Below are 14,709 nucleotides of genomic sequence, written 5' to 3' on the forward strand. Positions count from 1 at the left end.
TGAACATTAACTCGGTCTTTATCAGGTGAAGGTATTTACACCTCTTGTTTTTCACCTGCTCGGGCTGGACGGTCTTCTGGTCGGGGACAATCACTTGCCATCAGTTTGTCCAGCTCCTCACGCAGCAGGGTGGCAGCCTGCTGACATGATCATGGCTTTTAAAATCTGTCCTAAACTTAGGAACGTACCATCTGATCTTTTTCTTAGAAACCCTCTGTGCTGAAATACAGGTTAACAAAAATCCCAGGGCTGAAAATCCACAAAAGCCCACTGTTTCCATCCATCACCTACACGAGCTAAAAAACGGGTCTCAATGTCACATCCATCCGCTGTCACGCTGCTGCCGCTCTCCCATTTGCTCACTATTGGATTTGACGAAGTCAGCAAGGGGAAAACCGCTGTTTTTCACTTTGATGCCACTGGATTTAATGCAAGAAGAGTAATTCCAGGAGCAGCTCAGGGACCCTGGCCACCTTGACATTAAAGACTCAGACAACAATACTCTTCTCCCACCGCTCAGACACCAGAGTAGCTCTAGTGAAGTCTCTACTAACGAGCAGAACGGCGCCAGCCAACATCTCTGGGTGCTGGAACCCAACCACGTATCCCATTAAAGCATGAGATCAGTCCCTGGTGTGTTTTGACCCAGACAAAGCAGTTCTCTGCCAAGTGATGGTCAGGTTCAGTTTGGGAGTTGGCGCAGGACAAGGACAGTTTTCCAGCAGCAGTTTGGTTACAACCACTCTATTTTGGAAGGTGAAAGAGTTAATAATGCAGACATTGCCCTCCTCACTTCAACCCATTGACCGTAGTGGTAGTATTGTGACCATCTCCACTACTCCCAACTCCATAACTTGGCAGAAGTAGAAAATAAGCCATTGTTGTGCAGAACCACCCAAGTCCAAAAGCCTGCTCTCTGCAACAGCTGTCTTGGGAGCTCACGGAAGACCTTCACCGAGCACATCCCCGTGGGAATGCAACAGATTTCTGCTTACCAGAAATGCCGTGAGCAGAGATTGCGCTGAAGCGCTTCTTGGCGCTTCCTCAACCCCCAGCCAGGCACAATCTCAGTGTCTCCTAAGCAAGGACAGAGTTTTGCAAGACCTCCCCTTTCCATTTTCTCCCTTAGAATTTGTTCACTGTTATGATTCTGATGGTAATTGTGGAGAGGGGGACACAGTGTTTGACCCAGCATCGCCTGAGCCATGTCACGTAGCCCTGGGCTTCCCCATCTGCCCACAGGCCTTCCAGCAGCGAGAAACCTCAGCTATGGTACTACCACACGAGTTCATGCCAAAAACGATCAGGCTCCTACCTTTACTTTTTCACCGTTTATCTCCACAGTTTTAATCATGAAGTCAACCCCAATCGTGGCTCCTTGACCCGGCGGGAAAAGCCCCTGAAAGAAAACAGAGTTTCATTAAGCAAATTTCTGTTGCGCGTTCTGGGGGCCAGTCCTCACCTTTTTCCAAGCCCAAAACTATTCCTCCCTTGTGCCCTTCCCAAGGCACTTATTTCCACCGCATTTAGAGAGGAAAACATGAGATCTCCCCAGCCCAAAGGTTACCACAATTCAACCCCACAGTGCTTTCCCTGCCAACACATCCCTAGTCATGTAGCAAGTCGTTGAGTTACGGTGGGAAAACAGAAGAGGAGGAGGATGCACACAGGGAAAAAGAGAGGGGAAAAGCCCTTCTGCTTCTGTGCAGTTGGAAGAGGAAGGGGAAGGGTAGGCGAGGACCCTCCATCCTACTTCCCAATGCCTTGAAAGAGGTGTGAGCATGGGATGAGACGCCTTTGCTCCTGCAACCTCACGCCTTCCCTCTCCCCTCCACCACAGGCCATGGCGGGGAAAGGCGTTTCTGGCAGCTCCCAGCACCAGGGGCACATCCCTGCACAGCATTTCGGGAGTGAAGCAGGGGCCAGACACTACCAGTGCCACAGCAATGGCAAGGGCTGCCATGATACTGGTGCCCTTGATTGCAGCACCATCAGAAAGGAGCAACAGCAAACTGTAAAAAAAAAAAAATAAAATAGTAAACCCAGCTTTTTAATTTCTGGTGCCTAGGTCTACAAAGCCATGTTGATTTGGGGACACATCCATCCCCTACAGCAGCTGCGCTGCCAAAGCACAAGCAGCAGAAGCGGCCACAGATTTTTTGCGGTTAACCCTTTTGGGGCCGAGTAGCTTCATTGCCACTGGCTGTCACATGCGGTTGGAGAGTGTTTAACATCACCAGGGCTTTAAAACTAAAATTACCAGTGAGGGGGAAAATTGGTGACAATTCCTAGTGAAGAGTGCAACAAAACCCCCGCAACTTATGCTTTATAGTGCATCGTGCAAAACCTTCTCTTGCCCTGGATCACAGAAGCCTGATCCTTTCCCTGTTTTTCTGCCACAAGAAAAGGTTTGGTTTTCAACAGAAGACACCAGACTGACAGCCCAGGACCCAGATTATTTAATTATCTACTAATGACAAATAAGAGGGAGAGCTTTGTGCAGCAGCAGGAAGGATGGGGAGTAGGAGGCACAAGGGACCATGCCAGGAGATCTGGTGGTCCTTATAACTGCTCCAGAGCGCCTCCAAATCCCAGCGGCTTTCAGAGAGGACTTTCCATCTTTGGTGAGGGACAAGTTTTCTCCAACACAGGATGCCCAACAGGGCTAAGTACAGCACTAGATACACGTGTGCTGGTTGTGCCAGCACGTTGCTGTAGGTGATGCACGCAACCCAAAGCGCGGACAACAAATTGCTTCGGAGCTGGCATGCCAGCGAATCCCTCAGTGCACAGCCACGGGCTCCACGCTCCCATCCCCGTGCTGTCCCCACCCCGACGTCCCACGTCCAAGAGGCGGCCAACCTTACCTGAGTGAAGCGACGGACTAAGCAGGTCTTCCCCACACCGGCGTTGCCGATTAAAACAATTTTGAAGAGGAAATCATAATCTTCCATACTCATTTACACAGCTGCAAGAGAGAGAGAGAACGCGACACGACATGAACCGAGGCGGTGGGGAAATGCCCTTTTATTCCTGCTGAACTTTATTCCTCCAAATATTCAGGACAAAGGTCTCCTGGCACGCGCGTGGCTCCTCAGATAAGGGAGAAGAGCCCTTCCCGCCCCGAGACGGGGCATCCACGTAGTTCAGCGTCGCCTGCTGCGAAACCGTGGCCGCATTTCACCTTTCACAGCATCTCACCTGGCTGCCCAGGAATTAGAGATGCTGGTTTTCCGCTTTCAGAGCAATGCTCCGAACGAGCCCGAGCCACCGTTTCCTACATTTCCCCAAATGTTTGTTTCGCTTTTAACCACGTCAGCTCCAAAGGACAGCGCGGACTTTGCCACCTTGTCCGAGGGGATCGTGTGATTTATTTCTGTTAAGGCAACACCCAGAACGCCCCCCAAGCTCCTCCTCTGGGTACCCGCAGAGCGGGGCTGGGGCACACATGAGGGCAGAACAGATGGGGAAATGAAAATAATTTAAAAACAAAAGCAGCAGCGTTTGCCTTAAAGGCAGAAAGAGCTCGTTTGCTGCAATCGCAGTGGGGAGCGGGGCGCCAGTTTGGCTGGAGTACATTAAGAGAGGTCTTTAAAAAAGAAGAAATAATAGATGCTATTAGAAATATTGCTACTACTATTATAGTTTTCTTTAGTTTTGTGAGGATAGCTTGCTTGGTGTAAAGCTCAAGTGGGAAGTGAACAGAGGAGCCTGGGGGGTACCCAGCACACATCCCCCCCCCGCCAAGTCCATCCTCCTTGGCAGGACGTAGAGTGATGTTTCAGCAGCGTCACAGGGATGGGCAGAGCTGCCTACACGAGGGAAGACCTACGGGGCTTCCTTAAGGCCACTCAAAGTACGGGGAGGGCTGAACAGCTAAGCGTAGTTTGCCGTGGCTGAGCAAGGGATGAGAATCCACACCTCCCTCTCCAGCGCACCCCGGGGTGCTGCCAACACCCTGACCAGAGGAGGGGTCTGTAACCTTTGAGAAAAGTAACAACAGGCAGAAGAGACTCGGTTGGAGATTTGGGGCAGACAGAAAAACCCACAGACGAGGGAGAGCAGAGGGGCAGTGCCCCAGCCCCGTGTCCAGGAGGATCCAGGTATTTTACGTGGCGTCAAAGGCCTGTCCTCAAGACTGGTCTGGAGTAAGGGCATAAGAGACGCCAGTGAGGAGACAGATTTACAAGCCATCAGTTGAGATACGGAGTGAGGCGATAGCTGAGCGTCAGCACCTAACCCACCGGTACCTATAGGGTGGGCACTGGATGGGAAGAGAGAGCCAAAGATGGGAAGTGTAGGAGACAGGGGGGGACGGAATTGAAAAAAAGATTATTACGAAGTTGCTGTCCTCAGCAGAGACCCAGGTTGCTTAGAGGGTTTTTACAGAGGTGACAGTCTGGGCCTGCCTGGCAGGGCACACCGCAATGGCTCTCCACGCACCACCCAGAGCCCGGCGGACCTGAAAGCAAAACAGGCTGAAGACTGACTCAGCTGCTTCACGGCTACGCGAACCTTGGCCTTTCCAGCAGTCTAAAAAAAGGGTAACCACACCAATTAGTGACTAATGATGCGCATCACGTCAGCAGATGGTTAGGCAGGGGCACGGCTGAGTCACGACACAGACATGTCACTTCGCCTGGGCCAGTGACACAGCCTGGCGCTTGCCCTACTGCTGCTTTGCTGAGCTGGAGCTACAGAGCCCTGGATGTGCCACCAACCAGCAGCAGCTGGAGCTGCCCTGAGGATGCTCGAACGTCTCCTTGCTCCCACACGCAAGACCTTGCGGCTCCCTGCTATCCCTTAATACAGTGAAGGAGTGGGACCTTAAAGAGCAGCCTCCAAAAGCGCCCTTCTTTATTTTCTAAGGTTGTTATTTTGTGTAATCGTTGTGTATCTCCATGCCTGGCTTTCCCAGGCCCTGGGTAACAACAGTATTAACAACGTGTTGACAGCGTTCTCACAATGAGGGCTAAATGTTAATGTACGCTTTCAAGCTTTCATACTAGCCAACATGAAGAAAAATGTGATCATCCAGTAAAAGCTATTTCAAGACTAACGAGACTGACTCGGCACTGGATAATTATCCCTGGGATGCTTCAAGTACAGGAGGGCACTGCTCCCTCCTAGAGGGATTTCAGTTCTATTACTTGTACCCCAAACAATCCAACGTTCAAATTTATCTTCTCAGGAAGCTTAAAAATAAACTTTCTCTGCAGATCTTTGAGCTCAGAAACGCTAAATGGCTCAGACATACCCTAGAGTTATGTCTGATTCCCTTCATTAGGCTTCAAGACTAATCGTATGTGATAATGACCCCAAATGGGAACTGGAAGACGAGCCAAGGCCATAAAAAAAAAAAAACACAACACGATGATGAGATTAAATGCCAGAACTGAAGAGACGCAAGAAGTGGGGGCACAGCAGGGGAGAAAGCGACGGGCTGAGCAGCAAGGGAGAGAGAGAAGCGATTTGGGAGGCGGAGCGGGCAGGCGAGGTTGACCGGCGCTGCCCTGTCATTCGCCTGTTCACCAAAACTGGCGTTTCTCCCTCTGACGTGCGCACACACACCGACCTACCACGCCGTCAGCGCTCAGCACAGAAACATGGCATCAGCTGCCGTTACGAAATCTCCTACTTCTGCAAGCCGAGCCTTTCGGCCAAGTGACCTTTGCTGCTGACTCAGGCTCACGCGACCCTCCCTCTCCCCAGGGAAGATGTGTCTCAGCCTCTGCCCGGCTCGGAGAATGCGCATCTCAGTAATACATCACACTTTGAATTATATGCTTAAAAAAAAAAAAAAAAAAATGCAGAGCGCAACATTGTTTGCTTGTTTTTGGTTTTGGGATTTGGCTTTTTTTTTCTTTTTTCTTCTCTTTCTGTTTTCTTGTGTTTGCAGACGCGCAGCTCTGCCTTGCAGCCCTGTTGAAGGCGTTAGAGCCGCAGCTGCCTGTCCCACCCTTTGGCGGAGACGAGGCCCTGCAGCAAGGGCAGGGGACGGGATGCCGGCCCATGCCGCAGCCACCCCTCACCACACTTGTTTAAATCACAAACAGGGCTGGCCACGGCAGAGACGTGCCCTGTCATGAGATGAAACGGGAGCAGAGCCTGAGGCTGGCAGCAGGGCAGAAAATTGGGTTTCACAGCTGGTTTTCCCAGGGGTGGCTTATAAAGCTCGCGCCCTATCCAGCCCTGTGGCTCACGACCCCCCTGGGTTGTTCCCACCCGCCTCGCGGGGGACCAGTTTTGCAGGATTTTATTTCATTTGGGTTGCTGCTCTGCTCCACTCCATCCCACAGCCCCACGCACAGTCACTGTGGGCAAGAACCCGGGGCCAGGAGGGGTAAATCGAAGCGGGGCAGCCACCCCAAGAGGTGTTCCATCAGCAGGAACGCAGTCCAAGGACAGAAGGACATGTTTTAGGCTTAGCTGGTTCTCTTCACTTGGGGCAAGACAGCGCAGTAAACACTTTTGGTATTTTTCGATTAATAATTCCAATTCAACCAGAAGAGCGGTGAGACCCACCCAAAACAAAAGCAGAGGGGCCAGGGGCTTTCACCCCTCCTTCCCGCCATGCAAGCTGGTACAAACAAGCTCCAGATCCCATGGAGACGCCTGAAGAAGGAGGTGCAGGAGCCGTGGGCTGCCTTCCCCGTGCAGCCAGCACTGCTGCTAATCCAGACACGCACCAGGCCTTCCCGCTCCTCCCGGCGTCTTGTCCGCCAGAAACTCCCGTAGCGCGGGCAGCAGGACTCGGTCCTGTCTGTCACCTTGCCGTGGGCTCTGCCCTGCCTGTAGATGCGCGACAGCAGGACAGCCGGTGGAGGAGAAAGACGCGCTCCCACCTGCTTCTGCCGTTCGCCACAAGGCAAGGAGTTTATCCACAGGAAATACATGCTTCAGGGAATAAGATATCCAGGTATGTTTTAGTTTATTCCCCTACATTCCCCTCCCTGCATCTGCTCCATTCCCCGCAGTTTTTCTTGATCCACTTTGGTTTACTTGACAGTATTTACCATCACGTGAACCGATTATTTTATCTTTTTGCAGTGTTTTTTCACCCATACGGTTTGGGCAGGCACAGAGAATTCCTCTTCATCTCTGACCTGCTCTGACCGTGCCATGCTCAACCTCTTTGGGCGCCAACTACGTGGCAGAAACACAACGCAAAGGTTCAGATATTACCTGTAAGACACGTATGACTTTGGAGTGATCAAGTTCTCCTTCAAATGGATGAAGCCACTATTCTGCCAGTCCCTCAACAGCTTTTACACCAGCACCAGTCTTCACACAAAATCACCAGCAAGCGTGAGCGAGATTTATAGCTGATACAGAAATCTCTGCAACTTCTCTCGACTCCTTCGCTTGAGGAAAACTTTTCACCTCTACCCATAATCAGAGCAGGCTCTACAGTCATGATTTTGCCCCGATTGTTTTGGCTCATGGATCCAAAAGGGGAGTGGGATACTTCAAAAGAGCAAACCATTCTCAGTCAACTGCATGGTGTGCCAACCTCTGCGTGTTTTTACCCTCCTGAAGGTCACAAGATAACACGCGCTCAGGAAACACGACAGACAGCCTTTGTCTGAAGTCAAAAACCTTTCATGTCTAAAAGAATGTTTTGACACCTTGACTTTATAGCGAAGAACAAAATAGAAATAACCTGTTGTTTCTAAGCCTCCACAGTATCTCAGTCCTCTTCTGAGTTAGAGGTGCAGGAGTCATGGGGCAGCAGTTCACATCCCCATAGAGCCAGGTGACAACTGGAGTCCATGGCACATCATGGCATCACCTTCTCTCCCCACCAGTCTCACCCATGGGTTTTAATTTCCCGTAGCCTGAAGAAGCATCAGAAGGCTTTGTGGGCTCGTCCTGCTTACGAGCCATGGTTACGGGAGCACTGTCCTCAAATCAGAACAGGTCAAATCAGAGCAGGCTTAGTGCAGCCAGGCAGCGCAGGCACGTGCGTGGCGATCGAATCATAGAATCACTTAGATTGGAAAAGACCCTTAAGATCATTAAGTACAACCATAAACCTAACACTGCCAGGTCCACCACTAAACCATGTCCTTCAACACCACATCTGCACATCTTTTAAATCCCTCCAGGGATGGCGACTCCACCACTGCCCTGGGCAGCCTGGGCCAATGCTTGATGACCCTTTCAGTGTAAAATTTCTTCCTAATATCCAATTTAAACCTCCCCTGGCACAACTTAAGGCCGTTTCCTCTCATCCTAACACTTGCTACTTGAGAGAAGAGACCGACCCCCACCTCTCTACCCCCTCCTTTCAGGGAGCTGCAGAGAGCGAGAAGGTCTCCCCTCAGCCTCCTCTTCTCCAGGCTGAACACCCCCAGCTCCCTCAGCCGCTCCTCACCAGACTCGTGCTCCAGACCCCTCACCAGCTCTGGTGCCCTTCTCTGGACATGCTCCAGCTCCTCAATGTCTTTTTTGTGGTGAGGGGCCCAAACCTGGACACAGCCCTCGAGGTGGGGCCTCGCCAGTGCCCAGGGCAGGGGAACGGTCACTGCCCCAGTCCTGCTGGCCACACTGTTGCTGACACAGGCCAGGCTGCTGTTGGCCTTCTCGGCCACCTGGGCACACTGCTGGCTCATATTCAGCCGGCTGTTGACCAACACCCCCAGGTCCTTTTCCACCAGGCAGCTCTCCAGCCACTCTGCCCCAAGCCTGTAGTGTCCATGGGGTTGGTGTGACCCAAGTGCAGGACCCGGCACTTGGCCTTGTTGAACCTCATACCACTGGCCTTGGCCCATCGATCCAGCCTGTCCAGATCCCTCTGCAGAGCCAACCTACCCTCAAGCAGATCAACACTCCCGTCCAACTTGGTGTCATCTGCAAACTTACTGAGGGTGCACTCCATCCCCTCATCCAGATCGTTGATAAAGATATTAAACACAACTGGCCCCAGCACCGAGCCCTGGGGAACACCACTTGTGACCAGCCACCAACTGGATTTAACTCCATTCACCACCGCTCTGTGGGCCCAGCCTTACAGCCATTTTTTTTTACCCAGCAAAGAGCTAGGTGAAAAAAAAAAAAAAAACAACCAAAATTATCTGCAAAGGCTTCTCCACATTTATGGATAAAGACTGACAAGTCCAGGAACACCGATAATCTGCACCTCAGCTCTACCCCACTCCAAACCCTCATTTACAACCTACTGCTTCAATCAGACATAGAGAAGGATCTTCAGCCTCCTCCACCTGCTGGATCTAACCAGTAGGTCAGGGTGGATTTTGATGTATTTATGTCATTCTTAATGAACTAGTGTTTTCTGTTCTTTATCACCCAACAGCTATAAACAAAAACAAGTTTACCTAAACATCTCAAGTTCAAACAGCAGCAGTTATGTATACAGATATTACACCCATCACACATGCCATACGCGCCAGGAAATTCAAAGCTAAGGTTAATATTTCAAGCAGAAAATTATTGCTCACAGGCCAGAAAATTGCAGGGATCTCAGGTCTGGACATGCTGCTGCATTACGTAACTCAGGATAAAATATTTTCATTTCCAAAGCAACTGCCAAGCCAAGCGGGCTCCTGCACTCGGCAAGCACGAGCCCAGCTCATGCCCCTCTGCAAACAAGCAGCCTGGACTCCTTCTTCCCCCGTGTCCACCTTCCTCGCTCCTCCTCTCCACGAGGTTTAATTTCACTTCCATTCGCACTAGAAAAATTAAGAGAGATTTCACCCCCACGAAAACCCGAATCACCCACGCTTCTGTGCTGGTGGTGGCAAAGCCACAAGCACGTGGGGACCCACACTCTCAGTTTGGTGCGACGTTAAAACTCCAGGGATGCGTCTCCCAAATTCAAGGGAGAAAGATTTATTGCAGATTTATTGCAGGCACGGAGGGGCCGCAGAGCCTGGCATTTCCCCATCTCCTGCCGTCACACTTGCCGTTCCAGGTGAGCAATATCCAGCTGCCTGTGCACTGGCAATCCCAAACATGCCCCTTCCTCGAGGATGGTCCCTCAGAGGAAGGGAGAAGGCCCCAAGTGCAGAAACGCCATGCCTCTCAGTGGGATTTCCCGGACAGAATCACAGCAGCTTTTATCCCACACGCTCCTCACCTACAGACTATTAGTGCACACACCTCCATGGTGCGTTGGGCTCGCAGTGTGCTCACGCCACCCCCGACACATTCAGCCTCGGTAAGTCCATGAAACGCTTCCAGAATGCATCAAGCAACTATACACGTCGTGGACGGAGATGTGGGGCTTCCCCCTGCACAGCAGCCCCATTCAGAAGTCATTCAAAAGTCTAGACACGTGAAAAAAAAGAGCAAATCGCATCAAAACTTCCCAGCTGGAAAAAGCAGTATATTATGAAAACCTCAGCCCTACCCAAAAATTTTATTTGGAGAGATTCCTGCTCCTCGACCCTTTGCTCAGGGTATTTCTCCTAGAGAAACCAAGCGAGCTGGGTAGGTGTAAGTTCTCATATACCACAGGTAGGTTTTATCTCACAAAGACATTTCTATAAAATACAGAAAAGCTGAAGTCGAGAGGTCTTGCATCAGTGACTGCACAGAGCACACAGCCCTTCCCCTTACCTCTTTTGCCACCACAGAACATTTGCAGGTCGCCAGACTACTTTGATCAGATCACGGCTCGTACGTCACTTGGCCTCCAGGAGCTTGTGCAATTAAGTGCTATGGAGGAGCACCCTGACATGCAATTACAGGTGCTTCACCATAAAAGCAGCAGGGAAACCCAGCACCAATATCATCCGAAGGAAGAGCCCAGAGCAGGAGCTCTGCTTTACTGGGCAGAGGGAGCTTGGAGGCGCAAGATCTTCAGCTGTGACGCCCACGCTCAACACGAGAGGGCCCAGCCTTGCCACAGCCCGTGGCTGGACACCAGCTCTCCTCACTTCCATGGATAACCAGCTGCAGACCATCCTCTCCTGGTTTGCCTAATGCTGGAGACTGCAGATCTCATGTTTAGGAACAACCTTCGTATTTTCACGGGCTCCTGGCATCCCCCATGGTGAAAACGCTTTGCGTTCATGCTGTCCACTGCTGGGCGAAGTCTTTTGTAGGGCCTTTCGGTGTCAAAAGCAGCATCAACCCACATCATTAATCACTTTTTGTTGGACAGTGGAAGGATGGGTGGTGTTTGGGTTGGACACATCCTTGAGGATCTCAGTGCCACCAAAGGCTCTACAGGAGAGACATGTCACAGCCCCTGCTGTCCAGTGCCCTCATTTCCCACCTTCTGGAGGGAGGGGAGACTCGGTGACATTTGTAAGACACTTTGGTGTTGGGAACAGCCATGGAAGCGCAAAATACCACATGTGGACAACCAGTTATATTCATGAAACGTATTTGAGGATTGAGCTGTTAATCAGCGACGATTCTCCTCGCGCAGATGAATGAACTAGTCTGATTTCTGCATTACTTGGGAAAAATGAGATACACGCACAGAGTACTTGCGAAATAATGAATAGAAAAATTGTCTCTTTGGGATTTAAAAAAAAAACAACAAAAAAACAAATAAAACACGCTGACATGCACATCCACAATAGTGGCTGACCAAAGCCCACATGAGCAGCAGCACGCCCAGGACACACACCATCTTGGGAAAACTGCTTCCAAGCAGGAGAGCCGCCCTGCGCTCCATTTACTGGCAGAAGCTGGGTTGTGACTGCAAAGAGGTCAGTGCCGCCTTAACACACGCTTTTATAAGCATCTTTCAAGATGCGCCTGGACATGGAGACCCAATACTGCATGTTCAGAACACCACTCCCTCGGTTTTGGCCACATTTGAGCAAACCAGGGGACCGCGGAGCCGTACGCTATGCAGCAACTCATTTTTGCCTGGAAGCAGTTAAAGACTCAGCCAGCACAGCAGACAGGCTGACTTCCAAGCATGGAAAACTGCAGTGCCAGAAATCCAGCCAAAAATGCTGTTTTATCCACTCAAAAACAACAGCCTCTTCCCGAAGGGAGGGGGGGAAAAAAAAAAAAAAAAGAAATATACAAAATGATTTCTTTTAAAACTACAGCCAAGCATTAACTGGAACGTGCCTTGCATGGAAAAGGCAGGAAATCTTCCTAAACCCAGCTCTCTACGATGGGAAATAAAGCTCCCGCACCAAGATCTGACCCACTGAAATGGGGAAACCCGTTGGCACCTCAGATAAAAATTACTCTGCCCTTAGAAACCGGGGGCAGGATCAGGCTCCCGTGAGGCGGGCACGGGTTTGGGGGACAGCAGCCCTACCAGCAGGGAGGCGAAGCTGGAGGAAGAATGGTTTGCCCCCGGGGCAGAAGGAAGGTATGTGCCAAGTAAAAGGTATGTGCGGGTAAAAGGCACAGAAGTCTCCTGATGCATTAGTTTGCTGGGCTGGCATGGGTTTGAGTGGCATCACGGTCGTACGCGGAGATGTTTTGACACCGGGTGACAGGGCTCTGGTAAAACACTTGCAAGATTAGACAGTTTGACACCAATGTTTTTGACAAGACACGAGAAAAGCTATCACAACTAAAGGATTTTGATAAAATATTTACAAGAACACCATGATTCAAATGAGGTACAGAAGTGTAAGTATGTCGTTAACCAACAACGTTAAGTCGCATAAATGTATTGTGAAATATGAATATAGAATTGCCTAGGTTTGAAGGGGCCTTTAAGATCATCGAGTCCAACCATCAGGCTAACACTGCCAAAACCCACCCCTAAACCACACCCCTCAGCACCGCGCCTACCCGTCTTTTAAACACCTCCGGCGATGGCGATTCCACTTCCCTGGGCAGCCCGTTCCAATGCTTGATAACCCTTTTGGTGAATATGGACGTGTTTGGGCTATAAAAGCACATCCAAGAAAATTTTCTTGAGTTTTAACTACAGTGACATGTCTTAATGTTGTTGACCATCTCGTTTTGATTGTGGTATGAACAAACTCAAAATTTTTGACGGTAAGATTTCGTTTTGTAAGAATGCTTTTCAATTAAAAAAATAAGCAGTTATTTCCACCTCTTGATTTCTGCTTAAGTAACCTTGTGATTTACTGGGATTTACATGACTTCTCAAGCAAACCTAGTAGAAGTAACAAGTAATTAAGCCTCATGTAATCTCACTTTCGTGTGGCTGAGATCAGCGTCCGGAGGGGCTGTGTTTGGTACCCTGCGGCTGCGGGGTCCGGGTGGCATCATGCACGATGCTGCTGTGCCATGCCGTGCCGTGCCGTGCCACTGGGGAGGCCACACTGGGCCAGCCCAACGGTGTCCTGCGGTAGCAGTCAAAAAGCTAAAAACTAACTTCTCTATTAAGACAAAAGTTTGCTGTTTGTTCAGAACAGACAACAGAATCCACCAAAAAAAAAAAAAACAAAACAAACCAAACCAAAAAACAACCCCACAACTTCTGGCTCTTGGCTCTCTGGCTTGGGACAGATATATCAGACTTAAAAGGTAACTTTCCCAAAATATAATGGTAAATTAGCAATAGCAGCAGTAAAGGGAAGAGGTAATAAGCAAGATAAAAGTCCTAGAATGGTTCGGGTTGGAAGGGACCTTAAAAGTCATCCAGTGCCACCCCCTGCCCTGGGCAGGGACACCTCCCACCAGCCCAGGCTGCTCCCAGCCCCGTCCAGCCTGGCCTTGAACCCCTCCAGGGATGGGGCAGCCACAGCTTCTCTGGGCAACCTGGGCCAGGGGCTCACCACCTCACTGTAAAATGAAAAATCCCCCCCCAAAACTTTCTCGCACACTGTGTTCTTGATAACATATTTAATCATCCACTGAGTTGACCTTACTAATCCTCAGGCAGGCACACCTCCTGAGGAGCACAGCACCTACCCTTCCTCCACAGCGGATTCAGCCTGCATCCCGGACCACCGGACCTCTAAAGAGGAGATGCACATTCTCCTGCTGCAGTTATACGCACACTTGTGCTGGCTCTCTTAAGATAGCAAGAATCAAAGCCAAAACGGCAAAAGCCAAGACGCTACAGCTGGAAGAACTGTACATGCACTGTAGAAGTTGTAAAAAAAAAAAAAAAATTTAAAAAGGGAGAAAAATCACATTCTCTGAAGCATTATGATGATAGTGTCAGTGAGAGAATCTTGACCCCTAACTAGCACCTCCCATACACTTTACGTTGCAGCCTGACGCACAGCAAAGAAGCCTTCCAAGAGAATTGCTTAAAGCAGCTTTCTGCAGGAAGGAACACAAACTCATTAGGGCAATTAATCCCACAGTGCAGGTAACCTGCCCTCAGTCAGTCGTTCGCATCTGGATTTTGTGGGGCAGCATCTTCCTGGTGACTCAAGAGGCCGTTGACATCCCCAGGCAAAACTTTCAGCCATGCCCTCGAATTCAAGAGCAGAGCCTGCTACCGCAGAGTGGGATTGCTAAGAGAAAAGGGGTTTTTTTTTGGTGTGGTTTTATTTTTTGTTCGGCTTAGATGAGGAGTTTTCAGCTGGAGGCTCCCTTGTCACAACCACATGTACACCAGCCAGCCGCACGGGCGCTGCGCATCGCGGCCCTGGGCCAGCAAAGCGACAGCATTGGCTACCTAAGTCCTTGCAGGGAGGGAGAGGAAGATGCTGGAGAATCATAGAATGTGTTGGGTTGAGGGACCTCTAAAGGCCATCTAGTCCAACCCCTCTGCAGTGAGCAGGGACGTCCTTAGCTACATCAGGTGGCTCAGAGCCTCATCCAGCCTGGCCTTGGATG

General features: G+C 50.4%; 1 protein-coding gene across 2 annotated transcripts in view; it reads right to left on the reverse strand.

The window, feature by feature from the left end:
• RAB30 (RAB30, member RAS oncogene family) overlaps positions 1-14,709 on the reverse strand; it is a 53,682-nt gene that overhangs the window by 14,915 nt on the left and 24,058 nt on the right. The window contains exons 1-3 of one of the 2 annotated variants that reach the window (XM_054201121.1): positions 3,202-3,504; positions 2,868-2,968; positions 1,316-1,399 (exon numbers count right to left, since the gene is read on the reverse strand). In XM_054201121.1, the coding sequence (XP_054057096.1) occupies positions 1,316-1,399; positions 2,868-2,960 (177 nt within the window). In that variant the 5' untranslated portion in view covers positions 2,961-2,968; positions 3,202-3,504. Of the gene's footprint in view, positions 1-1,315; positions 1,400-2,867; positions 2,969-3,201; positions 3,505-14,709 lie in introns of those variants that run through there. The other variant, XM_054201113.1, reaches the window with a different exon arrangement.

This window comes from Rissa tridactyla, chromosome 1 (assembly GCF_028500815.1).
Source record: "Rissa tridactyla isolate bRisTri1 chromosome 1, bRisTri1.patW.cur.20221130, whole genome shotgun sequence".
Lineage (NCBI taxonomy): Eukaryota > Metazoa > Chordata > Aves > Charadriiformes > Laridae > Rissa > Rissa tridactyla.